General features: G+C 45.1%; 1 protein-coding gene across 4 annotated transcripts in view; it reads left to right on the top strand.

Moving 5' to 3' along the window:
• The first annotated feature begins 556 nt into the window (after window positions 1-556).
• The window catches only part of rspo2 (R-spondin 2), a 48,603-nt gene continuing 29,768 nt past the window's right edge, over window positions 557-19,391 (top strand). Inside the window, exons 1-3 of one of the 4 annotated variants that reach the window (XM_076971624.1) lie at window positions 557-883; window positions 1,124-1,488; window positions 19,057-19,242. In XM_076971624.1, coding sequence (XP_076827739.1) covers window positions 1,395-1,488; window positions 19,057-19,242 — 280 coding nt within the window. In that variant the 5' untranslated portion in view covers window positions 557-883; window positions 1,124-1,394. Of the gene's footprint in view, window positions 896-1,123; window positions 1,489-19,056; window positions 19,243-19,391 lie in introns of those variants that run through there. The other 3 variants (XM_076971625.1, XM_076971626.1, XM_076971627.1) reach the window with 3 other exon arrangements.

Here is a 19,391-nt window from a genome sequence, read left to right as displayed (position 1 = left end):
GTGCTCAGATGCTTACAGGTGAATTTGCCTGCAGCCCTGTAGAGTCATTTCTGCACAGACACGAGTGTGTGTCCTCTGATCTTCCTCTATGTCCTATGCTCTTCACGAAATAGTATGTGTCCCTCCCTTCCGTCAAATGGCGCAAATATGCCATAATTTAACTCAGTATTTGAGCTCACGACCGACTCAGCTGGATTTCTTAGTACGTAAACCATGTCCTGCTAAAATAAACTTTACAGTTTCTCTTACTTATTTTTTGGTCGTATGAATTTTATGGAGAAAATAAGAATTATAATAAGTCGGAGGGGCTGAGCTCTATGGTAATGCTCAGAGATGGTCACTTTTAATTTAAGACCTGCACTAGGACCATGAGGAACCTCATTAAGTCATATAGAAGGAGAGAGTTTAATTGTATCGTCTTAGAAATGTTGAAAGGGAAAACACCCCTCTTTGGGCTGGGGGGGCTTTCAAAACTCCGAGAAGGCCAACAAGATGTAGGGAGTCTCCACGTGACAGGCGCAGCTATATAGTAACGCAGGCGAAGCATCAGGACCACTAGTGGTACCTCATCAGCCCGGCGGTGAAGCCCATAGCAGAACAGGGAAGAAACCCACACCAATCTTACATGTAAGTTTCAATTATAATGAGATTCAGGTGTTGGACATAAAGACTGGTGGACATCATAATCAATGTGCTTACTCACACGGAGTATCGACCTAAGAACATTTCTGCGTGCAAGAAAGACCGAGTAACGGATCTCCGGCGTTATAGAAGTGAAAAACTTTGATATTAAAGGGATGCGGTGCGCTCCAAGTCCTCTTTGGCTTTCTGAAGGAACTTGATGTTGGTTTCTCACGCAGACTGGACTTATTTTCCGTCGCAGGTATTTTGTCTTGTACGTTTCTGTATCGAATATTCTCAACGTTTTCACGAAGTGTCGTTTTGGTGATTTATGCTACACCGTAATGTTACGCTAGTATAATTTTAATTCGTTGTAAGATGCGCTGTGTCTTATGAATAAAAGCCTTGTTTTTAATTGACTGAATACATTATTCATATCGTGCTCCAGGCTGATCGATCACCGGGTGTTTTACATATAACCTCCTTTTGACTCTTTCCACAGACTACTGGGACGTTTTCCTATGATTGCCCCTTTCATACTCTTTTCACATGCTTCATAAAAATGACATTACTCATTGATAAACTGTTTGCGCTGCCCGTCTAATGAGTGACACACTGAACGACGGACTTTTAAACTCCCTATTCCACTCTGGAAGAGCCTATGTATTAAAACCATATATACGGACCTTGAAGCCTCTGGAACGGGGGGAAACACACGCTTCAGATACATCTGGCTCTTCTAACCTGAATTGAAAGAACATCTAGCCGCCCAGATGCAGTTTCGACTTTTCTCCTTTGCTTTAATCGTTTTGAACTGTATGGACTACAGCCACTGTCAGTCGCATCGCTGGAGACGGAACAAAAGAGGTAAGCGGGCTGGGCGTTAATGCATCGCATCCTCCAAAAGTCACCACACTCTGAATTGTATTTGTAGAGCCCTTGCTGGTGTTTTAAGTGACAGTATTGTTCCCACGTTGTATGCAAACCCAAAAGTGTTTAAAACTGTTTCCAGCCCGATACTGAAACCAAAATTTGCAACATTTTAGACGCGCCGAAGCCTGTATTCTATACTAGCTCACCCTATGTGCTGTGGAAACACACACTTTAATGTGCACGGAATTGTTTTTAAATTGCTTTGAGTGAAATAGAGTTAAAATAAACTCGGGTCTAACACGCTCACCGGTGTCTCCGCCGCCTCTGATTGATGCGGCTGCGGCTTTTGACGCGAGCGCGAGTGAACTGCGCGCGCGCTCGCCCCGGGCTGCCGTGCAGACGCCTGCGAGCGCGCGACGGTGACCGTAGGCCGCTCGTGACCGTCGGAGTAGACTTGGTCGTTTTATTGCGGTCCAATGATCTTAGGCTAAGTTTTCACTAGTGACCCACCTTAGAGTTGTGTGGACGCTCACGGTGATGGAGCTCACGGTGATGGAGCTCATGGTGAAGGAGAGGCTGTAAACCCACGCGCACCCTCAACATTGAAACGCTCTTGCATTTTCAGTTTTGTTAAGCATCCCTAGCTTACGTCCGGCGGACAGTGAGACCCACTGTGTATGGCTCACCAGATAGGTTCAGACTGTTTAGGTTTTGTTAAAATTAAACTGGATTTCTGATGTTACATAAAGGGGCTGGCTGAGCTAGGTATGTTTTGTGCGTCGGTTGGGTTTTATAATAATTTATTAATGGATACTGTCACGCCGAACCATTTATCGCCTAGATGCTTCATAAAACTACGCATCTTAGACTATAACCTACTCCGTCGTGTCTTTCAATCAATGTGGAATTAAATACGTAGACTTTCAACTGAGAGCTGCGTAACTCCATCACTGAGTGAAGAGACTTTAGTTTCGGGACGAGTAGATTTTGATGAATTGGTCAATTAACACCTTCCTACTCTTTTCAAATGCACTGGCCCTCCATGTTGCCTAAGCCGATTTTAATTGATCACAGATAAGGTACTGTAGCCACTGATTAGTTTCTGTAGAGCTGGTTGGCATATGGCAAACACTTCTTCTGTGTTCAAGGATTTAACCCCGAAGGAAAGAAATTTATGAGCCCCCCCAGTCAAAAATATTAAACTTGTCTGGCTCTTGTGTCTCGCTGCGAAGAACAGGAACTTGAATGTAAGACCTTGTCAGTTTAGTGTAGCCTAGAAGTTGATGCTGAATTTGAGGCACTCATATGGCTGAAGAAACAGGACAGACGAATTACGACAGATATGCCCTCTTTTTCTCCTCTGTTCTCAGAGATGTTGAACTGAGAGGCAATCATAGGTTTAATCATATGCATGACATGCCAAGGGCAACCTTAACTCCGGCTGTAAGCTTTCTACTGCCCATCTGCAAATAATCAGGCAATCACTGGGTACTGGCACACACACATTCTCTGCTCCCCTATTTTCTTCGAAAACTGTGATCTCAGATACTCCGTAATATAATTTTCTTAATGGGATCAAACTTACTGGCAGATGGTAACTTTTCCTTTTTTAAGATGGTGGCTAAGGTACCTTGAAGACATGCTTGTGTGTGTGAGAGAGGCAGAAATACATAAGCCTTATGTAGTAGTTCTACATTTGTGTTTGAGACCCCCTCGGCCGTGTGAGTTTTGACTGCAGGCGTGCGCAAGCTCCGATCTGCACGTTTCGGAGGGGTGAGAGGAGGAATGGTTTCTGTTGTTTTGATGTTAGAGGGGCCAGGAGCGACATTTGAAATGCTATGGCAGACCGCCAAGCTTAGATGTGCTTCCTTCCTTTATTTATCATGCTTTTTGAGAGAACCATAGTATAGAGAATCATGCTTCAATAGAGTCGGAAACAGTCAAATATTTTTCTTGCCTTGAGGGGTTCTGTGACAGCTTTATATACAACCTTTGCTGGAATGCTGCCATGCAGAGGTATGTTAATAATTCCGGAAACGCCAGCCGCACGTTCTCCCTGAACGTCTTTGTGCAGCTCTTTTGCTCTCTGGAGCATCAGACAAACGCTAATTAGCAGATGCCGTAACTGCAGTGGAGAAGCGCAGTGTTGCTCCCCCGCTCTGAACTCCTCACACCAGTGACCGTAGACTGAACAACGAGCATGGATGAATTATGAATTATGCGATTAAACCAACGAAGACTCTTATCAGCGCTGCTGAGTGTTAAGAGAATCAGAAGTTCGCACTGAACATGGTGTTAATACACCCCCCCCTCCTCCTCCTGCCGCCTATGACCGTGCTCCCCTTGTATTTGAATAAAACAAACCCGTTGGCAAGAGACATTAAATGTACACCTCTTTACACCTACTTTACACTCTACAGTGAGCAAAGCAGAAAAACCCCTGGCACTACTTGATGTCATTTTTAGACTCTGGGGTATTAGTTTTTATTTTTATTCCCTGGTTAATGATGCCACCTGCTGACTACATAAAAACCAAAAAGCCCAAGTTCCAGTGTTAGCCCAGAGGAGAGTTGCAGGAAACTGCTGGGGGGGGGGGGGGGGGGGGGGGGGTTCTTAATGTCTTGATGGTCTGTTAAGGAATTTGTTCAGAAGCTTTTGGACTATGTTTGGCAGTAGGGAATCCACATTAAATTTTTCTTTTTGATGTTTGGCCTTTTAAGCAAAATAAATAAACAAGTGACACCCATGTATTTATTATATTTGTTATTATAATAACAATTTATATTTGTTATTACCTTAACAGACCATCAAGGTTCTTAATGTCTTGATGGTCTGTTAAGGAATTTGTTCAGAAGCTTTTGGACTATGTTTGGCAGTAGGGAATCCACATTAAATTTTTCTTTTTGATGTTTGGCCTTTTAAGCAAAATAAATAAACAAGTGACACCCATGTATTTATTATATTTGTTATTACCTCTACATCTTTTAGATGTAGTCTATTTTAATCGATGGAGTCTACAATGCACTACCTCTAAAAGATGTAGAGGTAATCAAAATTACCTTAGCAAAGAGCAAAACCTTTCCAGAGGATGTGATGCATTTTCTGCGTAAGTAAAGTGCTTCTGGAGGTAAATCCAGTTTTAAGTATGAAACAGCAAATGTTTAAATCAGAGCTGAAGTTCTGAAGTTGTCACGGTGTAGATCACTTCTTTTTCTTTGAGTTTATAAAAACAGATCTAGACTCTCTGACCTTTGTTATTCTTAATAATGCTGTCAGATTTGTCGTCACTAACACTTGTGCTTTAGTGACACGGTAGAGGCAGAACCTTTTTAGTTTTTGCATGTATAATCAAGTTGCCAGGGAGACTCTTCTGCAGAGGTGTAGAAATGAGGTATAGAGGAGGACAGAGGACACTACAACTTATAAAGCGATTTGAACCAGCGACCTTTACGTTGTGGATTTGAGGTTGTAAACCACTGCTATTTTTTCTGTTTAAATCTTTAATACTTTAAGTATTTAAATTTTTGTTGTTGTTATTATTATATTTCAGTGTAGTTATGACTTGGTCTAGAATGAAATTGGGAGATATTGAGGAAGCTATTTTATTTTATGTAATAAAATATAAATTGCATTTACCACTAATGCGAAGATGATAGTATGGCAACATGATTCTTCTTGATTGAGTAATCCTTAATCTGACTCTAAAAGGCATTTGAAACAAGCTCACTGTTTTGGAACTTAAGTGATTGTGCTCTCAGAAAGGCAGACAGAGACATAAAGACATAAAGGTAAATGTACACTAAGGTGTGTGTGTGTGTGTGTGTGTGTGTGTGTGTGTGTGTGTGTGTGTTAAGGAGGGTCTCTTTAATGCATATACATGCTGTATCACTGCTTGCTTTTTTCACAAATAGCATTTGGTCATGTGGTCCTCAAAGTCCATTAGGCCCTGGCACCATGGAAGGACACATGCAGTGAGAGCTGGAGGTGCAGACAAGAAGGTGGAGGTGCAGCGCAAAATGTGGAGGTGCAGTGTAGAAGGTGGAGGTGCAGATTAAAAGGTGGAGGTGCAGTGTTGAATGTGGAGGTGCAGATTAAAAAGTGGAGGTGCAGTGTTGAAGGTGGAGCTGCATCGCAAAATGTGGAGGTGCAGTGCAGAAGGTGGAGGTGCAGATTAAAAGGTGGAGGTGCAGTGTTGAAGGTGGAGGTGCAGATTAAAAGGTGGAGGTGCAGTGTTGAAGGCGGAGGTGCAGTGTTGAAGGCGGAGATGCAGTGTTGAAGGCGGAGGTGCAGTGTTGAAGGCGGAGATGCAGTGTTGAAGGCGGAGATGCAGTGTTGAAGGCGGAGGTGCAGTGTTGAAGGCGGAGGTGCAGTGTTGAAGGCGGAGGTGCAGTGTTGAAGGCGGAGATGCAGTGTTGAAGGCGGAGGTGCAGTGTTGAAGGCGGAGATGCAGTGTTGAAGGCGGAGGTGCAGTGTTGAAGGCGGAGGTGCAGTGTTGAAGGCGGAGATGCAGTGTTGAAGGCGGAGATGCAGTGTTGAAGGCGGAGATGCAGTGTTGAAGGCGGAGGTGCAGTGTTGAAGGCGGAGGTGCAGTGTTGAAGGCGGAGATGCAGTGTTGAAGGCGGAGGTGCAGTGTTGAAGGCGGAGGTGCAGTGTTGAAGGCGGAGGTGCAGTGTTGAAGGCGGAGGTGCAGTGTTGAAGGCGGAGGTGCAGTGTTGAAGGTGGCAGAGAGAAGCAGACCAGCAGTGCCTGGCATTTAAAGATTGATTCAATTAGCACGTGAAGCACGTGAACTGGTGAATGATTTGTGTGAACAAGAAGACAAGACTTTGAACTAAAGAGGTAAATGATTTACCAGAGTTAGAAAAGAAGAATGAGAAGGTAACATGCTTTTTAAAAATAGGCCTTTGTGTTTTAGTTTGATTAGTTCAGTGAAACCAAACTGGCATAAAACCTCATGGCAGAGAGAAGAGCATTTGAATATAGAGTGGCCACAAGGTCCCAGGTTAATGGGTGTGAGTGTTAATGTTGGCCTCTACTGTGTTCATGTAATATAATACACTGATTAAGTGCCTGGCAGCAAGTGAGAACACTCCAGCTGCCTTTCTGAAAACAGAATTTGCCGCATTTGAAAAAAATGAAAAGGACTGCGAATGACATTTCTTTTAATGAGGGCTTTCACATGATGCTGCTCTAATCCATGAGATAGATGCTGTTGGTCCAGAGGAAAAGTGTGTGTGTGTGTGTGTGTGTGTGTGTGTGTGTGTGTGTGTGTGTGTGTGTGTGTGTGTGTGTGTGTGTGTGTGTGTGTGTGTGTGTGTGTGTGTGTGTGTAAAACAGTGCCCAGTGCTTGGGTGACCTCCTATGTCATCAGCCTCAAGGCCTTGAACAGCCATGCCCCTCTAGCTCCTGAAGTAGTGCATGCACGCAGTTCCTCAATCAGCAGCCCAGTGGCTGAAGATGGTTTCATCTGAGCCCCATTGCCTGGGGCTTTTTTTTTTAGTTAGGAGCTTTCACAGTCCTGAAGTAGCAAAAAACTGAAGGAAACATTTTCTGTCTCTGCCTTTTTATCAAACCCTTTTCACGTGTGTGTGTGTGTATATATGCCTGTGTATGTAGACAGGTTGTTATTGTGAAGAGGTTGTTATTGCTGAGGCTTTCTTCTGAAATGGAAAATATCAGTGTCTATAGATAACTAAGTTAAATGTAACTGAGATATTTCTCGTCGGCAGGCTGGGGCCATTCAGGTCTCAGTTTGAGCTGAGTTACATCTTACATTCAAACTGAGTTTCATCTTTGGATCGTTGGATGAGACAGAATCTGCTGTCTTTATTCCCCCTGTCACCGGTGGGTTTGTCCACAGATTTGTCTTTGCTCGGGCCACACTCCTGTACTTCACTGTGTTCCAGCACCGCTCAGATCCACAACAGCTGTGGGCAAATGTGCTCAGCCGAAGCCCTGTCAGTCTTCATTTAGCTCTTTTACTCATCCAATGGCAGTTTAACAACCTTAACTGACTGGATGCTGATGGTGTTGGAGATGAGGGTGTGTATGGGATTGGGACTGGCTGGTGATGGTGTTGGAGATGAGGGTGTGTATGGGACTGGGACTGGCTGGTGATGGTGTTGGAGATGAGGGTGTGTATGGGACTGGGACTGGCTGATGATGGTGTTGGAGATGAGGGTGTGTATGGGACTGGGACTGGCTGGTGATGGTGTTGGAGATGAGGGTGTGTATGGGACTGGGACTGGCTGATGATGGTGTTGGAGATGAGGGTGTGTATGGGACTGGGACTGGCTGGTGATGGTGTCGGAGATGAGGGTGTGTATGGGACTGGGACAGCTAGCCTGGGAGATTGAGGCGCCACTGAGATGACACTGGCTGCAGCAGTTCCATGGCACTCTGCTGTCGCACTCCACTGGGAAACCAGTGGCATGAACTCACGATCAGACGGATTCCTCCAGCCCCATATGACCCACTGTGGCTTATCTGGTTTTGGTTTTCTTTGTTCTCATTCACCACAGTGACACCCCTTCCCCCAACAAATTAGGTTAGCTTTAGCACATCTAAAGAGTCTCCAGATTCAAGTTAGAAGTGCCATGTTTCCCCGCCAATGGGAATGTCAGTTTGCGAGCTGTTTACTAGCGACAAGAATGGTCAGCTCGTGTCGATACAGCAGTGCATTTCTCCAACACGTCTCCAAGCCATCCATCTGTCATGTCAAAGCACTTTGTGGGCGAAACATTCATTGTGTGTTAAAATTTCACTTTTTCCCCCAACAGACTCATACATAAGGGGACGCTCCACCCTCCCCTTGACCTCCCCCTTTCAATCACTGTCATCAGAGCATCCCATATGCTGACAATATTAAATGCCAAACAGATGGTTTTCTTTCAGGCCACATTTTACCCTGCTGTAAAAAATGGACTTATTATATACACTCCACATTTCCCCATGGTGATTGGAAACTGGAGCTGCAAACAAGAGGTTTGCTGTCCCACCTGAGTGAACGAGAGATTTTTTTTCAACCTTCACCTTTGTTTTTCCCTCAATAGCAAGCCCCATACATCATATACGCCCCAGCCAAAACAGCAACATCTGCCTTTCAGTTCAGCACTCTTCCCCCTTAAGTAAAATCTCCAACATCTTTTCTTTAAGATCATTTAATGCTTCTGGTGCCTATTGTGATAGAACAAGATGACTGAACAAAGCTTAAAATTTGTAGACTTTTGTCACAATCTTCCGCCAGCCCACAAGTGCATAGAAATATCAGCTGCTTCATATTTCAGTCGGCTCAGTCGTTACTCCGATCGAACAAAATCTGATCTAAAAAAATGAGCTGTTAAAGATTCAAATTCCATTTTGAATGCAGTTTGTACCAACATTTGATGAGTCACTGCTGTGCCACGCCTAGAGGAGCAGTGTGAGACACCCCCATGCTCTTCTCTACAGACTAGCCACATAGCTACAATACAACCATCGCATGTTTCAGATTCCATGTGCAGATACATGCGTATGCACATATAGATGACATTGTCTTCGTTTCCGTTTGAAACACTAGATGTGTTCACATGGGCCTAATGAACTGGCTAATATTTTTCAGAAAGCTACTAAGTATGGCAAACTTTTTCAGAAAATGAGTCGCTTAAAAGCAGGACAAGCAATAAAGACATCAGACACACGAGACCTCCTTTACCAGTTCTGCACCTAATTCTCACTGTTTTTACTTTATCTTTCAGGTAATGAATTCCAATCATGGTAGCTTCAGCACATCATGGATTAGCAGATTAGCAGACAAACGGTTAGATATTTCCACCATTGCTGAGTGTCTTTCATATTTGTTTATTGCCCTGGGATTCAACTTAAATGTTAAAGTAAAAATTGAGATTAACATGAATGCCAAAGACAAAAAGTGAGTTAGGTTAACCACTGATGAATTTTTGTGTATGTTCTAAGTGCGTATCAGTAAGGCTTCTCACCCTGCACCTTGACCTGTAGTTGACCTCATCTAATCATTTATGACACCAAGTGCCCGAGCTCACATCCTCAACACCCTGCTTAATGTCGGGTCAGGAGAGCCACTGTGGGGCTAATGGGCTGTCGGCTGAGTATTTGGAAAGGTTCATCGAGTAAATCGGTGTCTCTAAGTACTGCTGCTTAGATTAAGAAAACAAACTGCTTCTACTGTCAGGATAGGCACGTGCCTGTCAGAGCGGGAGTGAGCGTTGTCCGGGTTTACATTAGTGTTTGCTGCTGCAGCATGTCTCCTGGTGTGTGCCGCTCCTGCCTAACCCTGATCGATCTGTGAAGCCTTGGTGTAACCGGAGCCCCGCAGGCCCCTGCAGACGCCGACACACCGAGCAGCAGGCGCTGGGCATGGGGGGCCTGTCTGGTAGATATTTATAAGCACACCTGCATGAATCTATACAGCCATGGCAGGGCAGTACATGTCTGTTTCCCCCACCCCCACCACCACCACCACTAGCCCTCTAGCACTCGACAGATGGACAGGTCTCCTCCGTTCCCCTGCATGCTAAAGAGTATCTCATTATGCTAGCGCTCTACATCAAAGCCTGCGTCCACACGCCTGCCCTGTAGGATGGACGGGGCCTGGTCTCACGGAGCAGCAGTGCTCGGGCCGTCCGGAGGGCGCGATCCGAGTTACGGTCATGCCTCCTCTCACGGGCCTCTCAAAATCTTCATCCACTCTTAGTGCTGATTGGTTAACTTGAATCCTGTGGAATTTAGCAGAGCTCTCTCTCTCTCTCTCTCTCTCCCTCTCTCCCTCTCCCTCTCTCCATCATTAAAGATAAGCCCTGATACTCAGTGCAATAGAGGCCTTTGAGAGTCACAGTAGATACACATAGCAACAGACTATTTGTGTAAAGAGCCATTTTTTGCACACCATTGCCTAACCAGTCAGCAGTAACACGTGGCAGTGAACAGCCATCCACGGGCTCTGTTACAGCGCTAAAGAAATTCTAATAGTGACAGGGTTATGACACTGTTATGGCTTTGCATTAAAACACTCAATTAGTTCTATCACTGTCACTAACGTGTTTTATGAGCCTTCGAGAGAGACCAGCAGGCAGTCCTAGAAGCCCCTGGAGGGCAGGCGGCCACCTCCAGAGAGGCACTGCTGCGTCTGGGCCGAGTCTTCTGTGCTGAGGCATTTGCTCAGAGAAGACCAGGGCAGAAAATGTGTGCTTGACAAACTGCTGTGCACAATTTGGGCAAACTCATAAGCCTGAGTTATGATTATAATGCGATTTTAATGCATGCCAAAATATTATTCCAGCTCCTTGGTTTCTTACTGTATTTTGTTGCAGCAGCCCTCAGCTGTGGTGGGTTTGTGCATTCTGCAATGTGAACCTCTGTCTTTCTTCTCCTCCGCCCCAAACGACGGGTCTGTGCGGCAGGAGCTCCCCTACGGTAGACGGCCCGGGCGAGAGGAGGCATGGTCCAGGGGAAAATCGCCATCAGCATTTTTCAGATTCCTGCTTTTCCCCCCTCTCGGTTATCCACTTGTATTACATCTTGGCTGACTTTTCTTCAACTCTGTGCTGTTTTATTTGGACCATAGCCAGGCCTCAGGAGCAGCCTGTCTTCTCTTGCGTAAACAGCTTTCACAGACGGGGGTGGGGTGGGGTGTGTGTGTGGGTGTGGGGTGGGGGGGTGCTCACAGCCAGAGGTCATGTGTAGTTTACATGTGTACACACTAATGGTTTTGGTGATGCCACTGCCTGACCCCACATGCTACATGTGTAAGGCCTGGAAAATGTGTCAATACGTAGGTAGACACTGATAAAGGGGGTATTTATCGGGGGCATAGATGCCTCTCAGGGCAGCAGGAAGTTGAGCGTGTGTGTATGAGAGAGAGAGAGAGAGAGAGAGAGAGAGAGAGAGAGAGAGAGAGAGGCAGTGTGGGCTAATGCAGGAGTCAGCGCTGTTTTGGTAAGAGGAAATAGCTATTGGCTGCAACACGAGCGAGAAGCACATGAATAGATGTTCCACAGAAAGCCTGCATGGGGTTCACTTGTATCCACAATGTGTGTGGCATGTCTTCACCTGCAAGGTAAAAGTTCAGGTCAGAGATCTGGGAAACTCATAATGAGCCTCTCAAAGAGTTCATACCAACCATGTGTGCAGGAAATAGCAAAAGGTGTCATTTTACATACTATCTTACCCTCCTGTTGTGAGCATTGTTTTCACAAATCGTGTGCCTTTTTCTTACAAATGCTAGTTTTTTATATAATCTCTTTGACAAATGTATTACTATATGTAAATTTATTTTATTGTATCAACTTTCTTGATATAAAGGCAAATAGGTGTATTCAGTTTGACTGAATTCAGTTTTATGTCTGGAGACGTTGTCTTCTCTGAAGCCTTCCACCTTGTTTCTATGTCATGATGGTGAGGTCTGTGGAACATGTAGAAGGTGCCAGGAGTCAGGTAACTGCTGGGCGTGGAGCGTTTGAAGTTCCGTCTGAGTGGCCAGGGCCATATGTGCAGGGCGGAGCATGACTGTCTGTGGGCACCCCGTGGTGCTCCACCCTTTTAACCCTGGGGATCGTTTCTTATCTGGCCTCAGGAGCCGTCGAGCTAGTCTATGGCCCCCTTATTAAAGGGGCAATGATGTATAACTCACCAGCACAATTTGGGTTCCCATAGGATTGCAGAAGTGGTCTGAAATCAGCTAGGGAAAGAGGGGCTTTGGGGTTTGTGTGTGTGTGTGTGTGTGTGTGTGTGTGTGTGTGTGTGTGTGTGTGTGTGTGTGTGTGTGTGTGTGTGTGTGTGTGTGTGTGTGTGTGTGTAGTGGAGGGCTGTCTATGTGATGTATAAAAACCTCCAAAGGGTCAGACGTCCAGGACATGCAGGGTGTGGTAGTGTGTTGTGGGATCCTGTGGGTGGTGCAGGTGGATGTGAGGGGAAACTCATCCGGGGCTGCTTCACCCATCACTGGCGGAGGCGGCCGTGGCTCTTCATGCACACAGCACACAGCCAACTGCTGAAGAACAGCATGTGGGAGTGAGTTACAGCACGCCCTGCACATCCAGCTACAGGTGTGAAAATTAGGTGTGAGTTTTATGTGTGATAAATCACCAACAGGTGCGCTAATTTGAGCCATTCCACCTCCCACCCCTTTCTAACTTTCTCTGCCTTTTTTCTTCACCTCTCTTTCTCTCCTTCTCCGTCTCCCTCTCTGACATTCTTATTCCTGTGCCTTTCTCTCATTTCTCTCTCCTCTGTCTTTTTCTCTCTCCCCTCCCTCACCCCTTCTGTATCTGTTTCTCACTAGCCCTTTTCAATAGTGAGATTAACGCTGTCTTACTGCCCTGGGGGTTATTTGAGAAGTGATAGATGTCCAAATCACCCCCCCACCCCATCCCAAAAAAAGAAACACAAAACACATGCGTGTGTCACCTTGGGTGCACCCCTCCCATGAAGAAGGCCTTTGATGGATCACTGTGTACATTACCCACAGTTCCAGGAGGCTCTTGAACTTCCCGGCACCTGCACAAGTCGTTCTGGCCTCCACGAGACCTTCACATGAAATACTCTGGTGTGTCTTTGGAGAGTTTGACCAGCCCACCATCCATGTAGACTCACCTTTGTTTTAATACTTAAACTTTTCCCCGAACATGGGGATTATAGAGTGATGGTCATGCGTAGTGTTCCCTGCCCTGGTGCAGACAGGGTGAAGGTCTCGGGCTTGGAGACCCTGGTGCAGACACAGGTGTGGGGCACACAGGTGTGGTGTGGTCATCGGGGCTCTGTTGGGATGTTGCTCCTGCGTTTGGATCTTTATTCTCTTCCCACTCTCGTTTTATATCAAGAAGTTGACAGTTCGATCACTGCAGCTAGACGACTAGCTATAGATAAACTGTTATTGCATTCAGGATTGGATTTAATAGCCTTTAATTCACCTAGCCCTTTAAAGGTACCTCATATTTTAGTAACAGCAGTGCGCCGAGATACAGCTCTAGTCACTCTCACTCTGACTGCAGGCTACCTGTTGTTTTTGGACAGGTTTTATATCAGATAAACCAATTTAAGTGCTGAGATCCAATCCGAGATTCAATCTGCAAATCTACCATGCCCCTAGGCCTGCAACCCAGGAATGTAGCTAAGCTATTAAGTCCGTAAAACCAATGTGTTTACTCAGACACGTGCTGCAAAATCATTATAAGTGGTGGGTTTGCCCTAAATTGTAAACATATGCATACAGTACGAGCTGTTAAAGAAAACTGGAAAAATAAAGGCTTGAGTCCCAAAATCCAGACTACTTCCAGCTGTAACGTAGTTAGAGGCAATGGCCATATATTCTGCTGAACTGGAATTGCAGGTCTCCTGCCCTGCCCGCTCAACCACCAACACCGTCCTTGTGTTCTATAACCGTAGTGCAAAAAGGGGGATTTGGACCAAATGTGGGTGGTTTGACATCATTTTCCGAATCCCATCTATTATCGCGGCGGAACGCTGCAGAGCGGTTCCGGGGCACAGGCGTGCTTCAGGTGGACCACCTGAAAGGTCTTCTGAGTGGACATGAGTTCCAGTGTCCAAGCCAAGCATCAGGGGCATTTTATCATGCTTTGGTTCATTTCTCAAACTTTGGAGAAGGTTCCCGAGGACATAGCGGCTGGAAGCACAGAAAGCATCTGCACTTTCTGTGACATTTCTTCTGTGGTAGACTGTAGCTTTTATAATGATGCCTTTTAGAAGTGCACTACCCAAATGCTTTCAGGAAAGTTACACATACATGGTTCTGTTGGCAAACTTAATTTTCACCGCAGAGCAGAGACCTCATAAGAAGCCTGTGGGTTTAGCCGTTGAGGGCTGAGGTTTACCCAGTCCTTTGGCTGTTTACATAGAAATTTTTCTTGACATGATTGTGAAGTTATTTAATCTGTTTTTTCATGAACAGGTGCATATTTCTAGTTTTATTTCTTCTTGTGCACCATACACACATACTATCTTCAGTTCTAAGAACTCTTGTGTAATATTCTTCGGGAGGGAACTCCTGCTTCCTCCAAGGTGCTTCTTCTGTGATGTTGAGCGTTCTCTTTTGAAGATGATGCACTTTGCACAACTCTCATGCTGTAGGAATCTGAAAGGCATGTGAGTCTGTCACTGGAACGTTCACAGCTGAAGGGGGGCTGTTCCACTCGGCCGTGTTCTTGAGTTACTCACTAATGATGCCACATCTGTCTTTTACACAACTCTCACTAATTGGATGAGCACAAAATGACCCTCAGTGATGTGGGTAGCTTGCTTTTGTGTGTGTGATCTCCACAGGGAGCAGTCAGGGCTTGCAATCACAGAACAGCAATTGCTGCGTTTTATGGTTCTGAATTTGCAGAAACTTTAAATGAGTCATACTACACTATGTGGTTATGGAGACCAGCTAGGGCATGAAAGCAGTGTGTATGGGGTGTTGTTTATTTATGTGCATGTGTATAGGACAGGAAGAGAGTGTAGGTATAGAGCCTGCTAAATCTCCCCCTTTCCCCTTATCCCAGACAGGGCCTTGGCAAATACAGTTGATGCCCGTCACGGTTGTTTGGGACCCGTTAAGTGTACCTGAACCCGAGCTCTGTGCATCTTGATTTTTCTCGGGCACTAATTGCTCTTTTTTCATGGTGCAAAACAAACCTTCACTGGCTGGACGCAGCCCAGTCCAAACAAGCCAATATAGCCCATGACTTGCCCTCTCAATCCACATGAATGGGGGGGGGGGGGGGGGGGTGCAAAACGTGGAGCTCACCTGAAGGGTGGAGCTTACCCCGTCTCTCCACTGCAGCCAGGGCACAGGAACATCACCGCAGAATTATGCTTGGAAGGATATTTTACCCATAACAAATTGGATTTCAGTGCTTATTGCCTTGAGGCCTGCAAACTGAAATTCTTAGTTTGTCTGGACTCGTGTCTGAGCTCTGTAAAGTGCATTTGCTACTCCTGCACGGTGAGTGCGCCAGGGCCGAGGAGTGCCATTGTTAGTTCCGAAAGAAAAGTAAGTTATTGTTCCTGTGTCAGGTTATAGATTCTTAAACTGAAGAGAAAACTGAGACTGCAGGGAAGAAATACAAACACAGCTAAGAACAACATAACATCTTCAGAAGAATAATGATCCCCAGTCTTACTCTCTAAATAAATCAAGACCTGTGATCTGTACCGGTAACCAGTTAGTCCAGGTGCGTGTCTCCCACTGGAACCTTTCTAGCTGACAAGCAGGCAGCCCGATTTATTTTGAGGATCGATTGTGTTGGTGTTCTTTTCTAACATTTTTAACAATATTTTCCTCGACCCTTGGGCATTGTAAAAGCTCCTCTCAGCCTTTGTATTTGTTTGTAATCTTTAATAGTCATTTTGTGACTACAGTACTTGGCCGCCGCGCTGATTCTTAGATGACTGAATTATAGATGTGAATTATGGACTTTGTTTGGTTTATGAGAAGTATTTTTTATGCGAGCAATTCTAAACTAGGTTATGATGGGAGTATGTGATGGGAAAAGTCTCACGGAGGGGCAGACATCTATCAGCACTTTACTGTCTGAGGGTTTGTGGAGAAAACGTCTTGACTCAAGTCGTGTTTTTTAAATAGTGCAAACATCTCAGCTCTTTATTCCCCGTTTATTTTTTTTTTACTTTTTTTCTGCAGAGAATAGCAGCTTTTTAAACATTATTCTAACATTAATATATTTGTGAATGCAAATGTGGGAGTGTGAAAAAGAAGCAAGGCATGATTTATTTTAAATAAATAATTTCACTGGAACTCCACAGCATAAGTCACTCTCTAAATATCAGTGCAGGTGTGGAATATGAAAGAACCCAGTGCCACAATTCTTGGAACTAAACTCACTCTTTACAGCCAAATCAGGTTTATCTGCTGTAATTCACACTTCTAAGTCTAGATGGGCCAGGCAGCTCTTTACATATGAAAGCAGACTGGTTTGCCCAGTTCCTCTTAGAAGCAGTGTTGAAGAACAGTAGGGGCTGATGTCTTGATGAATGAGACACTTTATCCATCAAGGGTCTCCAGTCAACACTGATGCACAATCAGTCTGAGCTCACTATTCATGGCAGGTTCAACATTAAGAGTGTTGAGTATGAGGTGCTACTGATGCATGTGCTTCTGCTCCTGTCTTCTCCTAGATATTTGTGCCTCTTCAATATGAAGGTCTGTCTTCCACAGTGATATTGGAAAGCGGTCATACTTTCTGCTTTAGACCTTGAATTTGATCCCCTAGAGCAACTGATGAAATTTCTGGGGTGGGGTATGAGAAACTCCAGTCATAGCTCTCATAGCATCAGGTATAAATCAGTTGGCGGTGAAAAGATTTCCATAAAGTGTGGAAGCCCCGGGTCATCTAGGACAGCAGTTGGACACCGCCGCCCGAGACACGCTGGGTCTGAGCCTCCTGTTTGGCATGCCTGTGGTTTGAGCAGCGTAAGGCCTCCTCAGATGGAGCCTCCCTCAAAACTCTCACCGCGGAGAGAGCTGTGGCAGCCATCGACCGGGCCCTCGCCTTCCAGTTTTCCGTCACTCTTGGCCACGGACGGGGGGAGGGCGAGCTCGCGCAGGCACGTGTGGCCGTCGCGAGGCTACGTGTTGCGTGACGAGCGGCGAGTGCAGCGCACAGGTCCTGCAGGAGCAGCGAGCGCTAGCAACAGTCCAAATACGTGAACCAATTACACTTAATGATAGTGTTGCTCGAACTCACGCTGATTATTAAATACTTTCTTGAAATGGATGACTGGGCTGGTGGCTGGATGAATTAAAAATATGCGCATTAGAAGGAAAGAAGAGCGGTAGCACCCACCGGCCAGTCAGCTGAAGAGGTGTCCCAGAAGCCGCCTGCATTTCCAACCCTAGTTTCATGCTGGATATGGCTTCCTCTGTCCTCCATGCTACGATAGCAATCAGGTCTACAGAGTTTAGGTTGGAGAAAGGAGAGCTTGCCAATGTGCTGTGAACGTCAGGTTGCTATAAACATATCCAAACTGTATACAACATGTCTGCATATATGCACGTTGCGGTTGGGTAAAAATGTGTCCAGTTTTGTTTCCTCATCGCATGTTGAGAGTCTAGAACATGAAACAGATAAACAGAAATTTTATATATCCTTCTTTGTTATCACTGCCATACCAATTACCTTGTGTAAAAGCAGTTTTAATCTCCTCTGGTGTCAGTGTCAGCTCTGCTGGAGAGACTGAGCTGCCTTTGATATTTGCTTAGGGTTACATTTCCTGGAGGCAGCCACTCAAACACTGTTTTTGTTCTAATAAAATATGTAATGACTGAATGAGATGCACTATTTACTTTGGACAACAATATATCCAGCATAGTGTATACATGTGTATACATTGCATGTCTGGAAAGACTCACCGGGCATGTTGATAACTCGATAGCACTGGATACTGTTAGATTAACTCCTGCTGTATTGTTCTTTTTCAGAAAGTATGTTATTTTAGTTTGATTTTGTTCAGTTTGGTTTAGGCAAGTTTAGTTTCTAGATGATGAAAAAGGTCTGGTGGGGGTGAAGATAGAGAGGTAAGATAAGAGGTGGAGAGATGTGTGCACACTGAACAGTGGCTTCCCCAGAAAGATCACTCCCTCGGTAGCACTACCACTCTCATGGAAACGACCTTTGACTCCACAAATATTCAATAAAAGCACTCTGGAAAGACTCGTATATCGAATATTTATCTGTGAGCAGGCTTTAATATTCCCAATTCTCCAGTCTACGGTAATAAATTTAAGTTTATTGTATTGAGTTTGATTACAAACTAGCTTCTCTCCATAGCGTATGTGCCTCCCTTGATGGCTGTAATTTTACTTAATGAAAACTTATTCTACATTTTTAAGACTATCCTTAAAAAGAGGTTAGAGATATACAAGGCAGTACAGTACCCTGTTCTATTATTTCTCCCACAGTTCCTAGCATGATATTTTATAAAGCTTTGTGGTAGGTCATCCAGTTAGGCATGTTACCCTGTCTTGGCATGTAATATTTAAAACTTGGCTCTAATCAATAGCAGTGTCTCTCGCTTGCAGTGATTGTGTGCGCCCAAGGACATTTTCCTGTAAACTGGACACTAAGGAGTTTACATTAGGAGATGTTCACTGTGGAACAGTCTGGTTGTTACTGGCTCCTTTGTCTCCCACCAGCAACACGATCCTTCTCGTAGTCACTGTGGTTTTGGGCTTTCAGGGGTTGTTTCAACGCTACGCTCAGGACTTGAGCCTTGAATCAAATCAGTGTTCTGTTCACATGCAAAATTGATTCTTTTCTGGAAATGTTGCAGAGGTAGCCAAAGTTTTACATTAATGACTAATTCTTGATTCAGTGAATTGCTTTTATGAGGCATAGGATCTACCCCCGGAGAATGTTAGCTATTCAATGCAGCATCATACCTTTTTAAACGTGTCTTGTAATTCTACAACCTACAGCACCAGACTAACAGGCCTGACTGATCTGCTTTCTGAATTGTTCAGACGAATAAGCCTGCAAGCATGTCCACACTATCCCATATAACCGGGATCTGTTTTCTCTTGTGTTTCAGCTAGCTATGTTTACCCAATCTGCAAAGGCTGCTCAGTGTGTTCGAAGGACAACGGGTGTATGACATGCCAGCCTAAGCTCTTCCTCTTCCTGCGACGTGAGAGGATGAGGCAGTATGGCGAGTGCCTCCACGTCTGTCCCCCGGGCTACTACGGCACCCGGGGCCCAGAGATCAACATGTGCTCAAGTATGATCCGCTTTCCTCCACACACCGCATGTGCATGGCTCGAGGACACTCGAAAACACACCCACACATACGCACACACATACACAGGGGTTTTTTTTTTACTTTATTTTTAGCACAGCTGCATGAATGATGTCTAAAATCCTGCCAGT

The sequence above is a fragment of the Brachyhypopomus gauderio genome, chromosome 13 (assembly GCF_052324685.1).
Source record: "Brachyhypopomus gauderio isolate BG-103 chromosome 13, BGAUD_0.2, whole genome shotgun sequence".
Taxonomy (NCBI): Eukaryota; Metazoa; Chordata; class Actinopteri; order Gymnotiformes; family Hypopomidae; genus Brachyhypopomus; species Brachyhypopomus gauderio.
The sequence above is the reverse complement of the archived record's forward strand: the minus strand, read 5'-3'. Positions and strand labels throughout refer to the sequence as shown.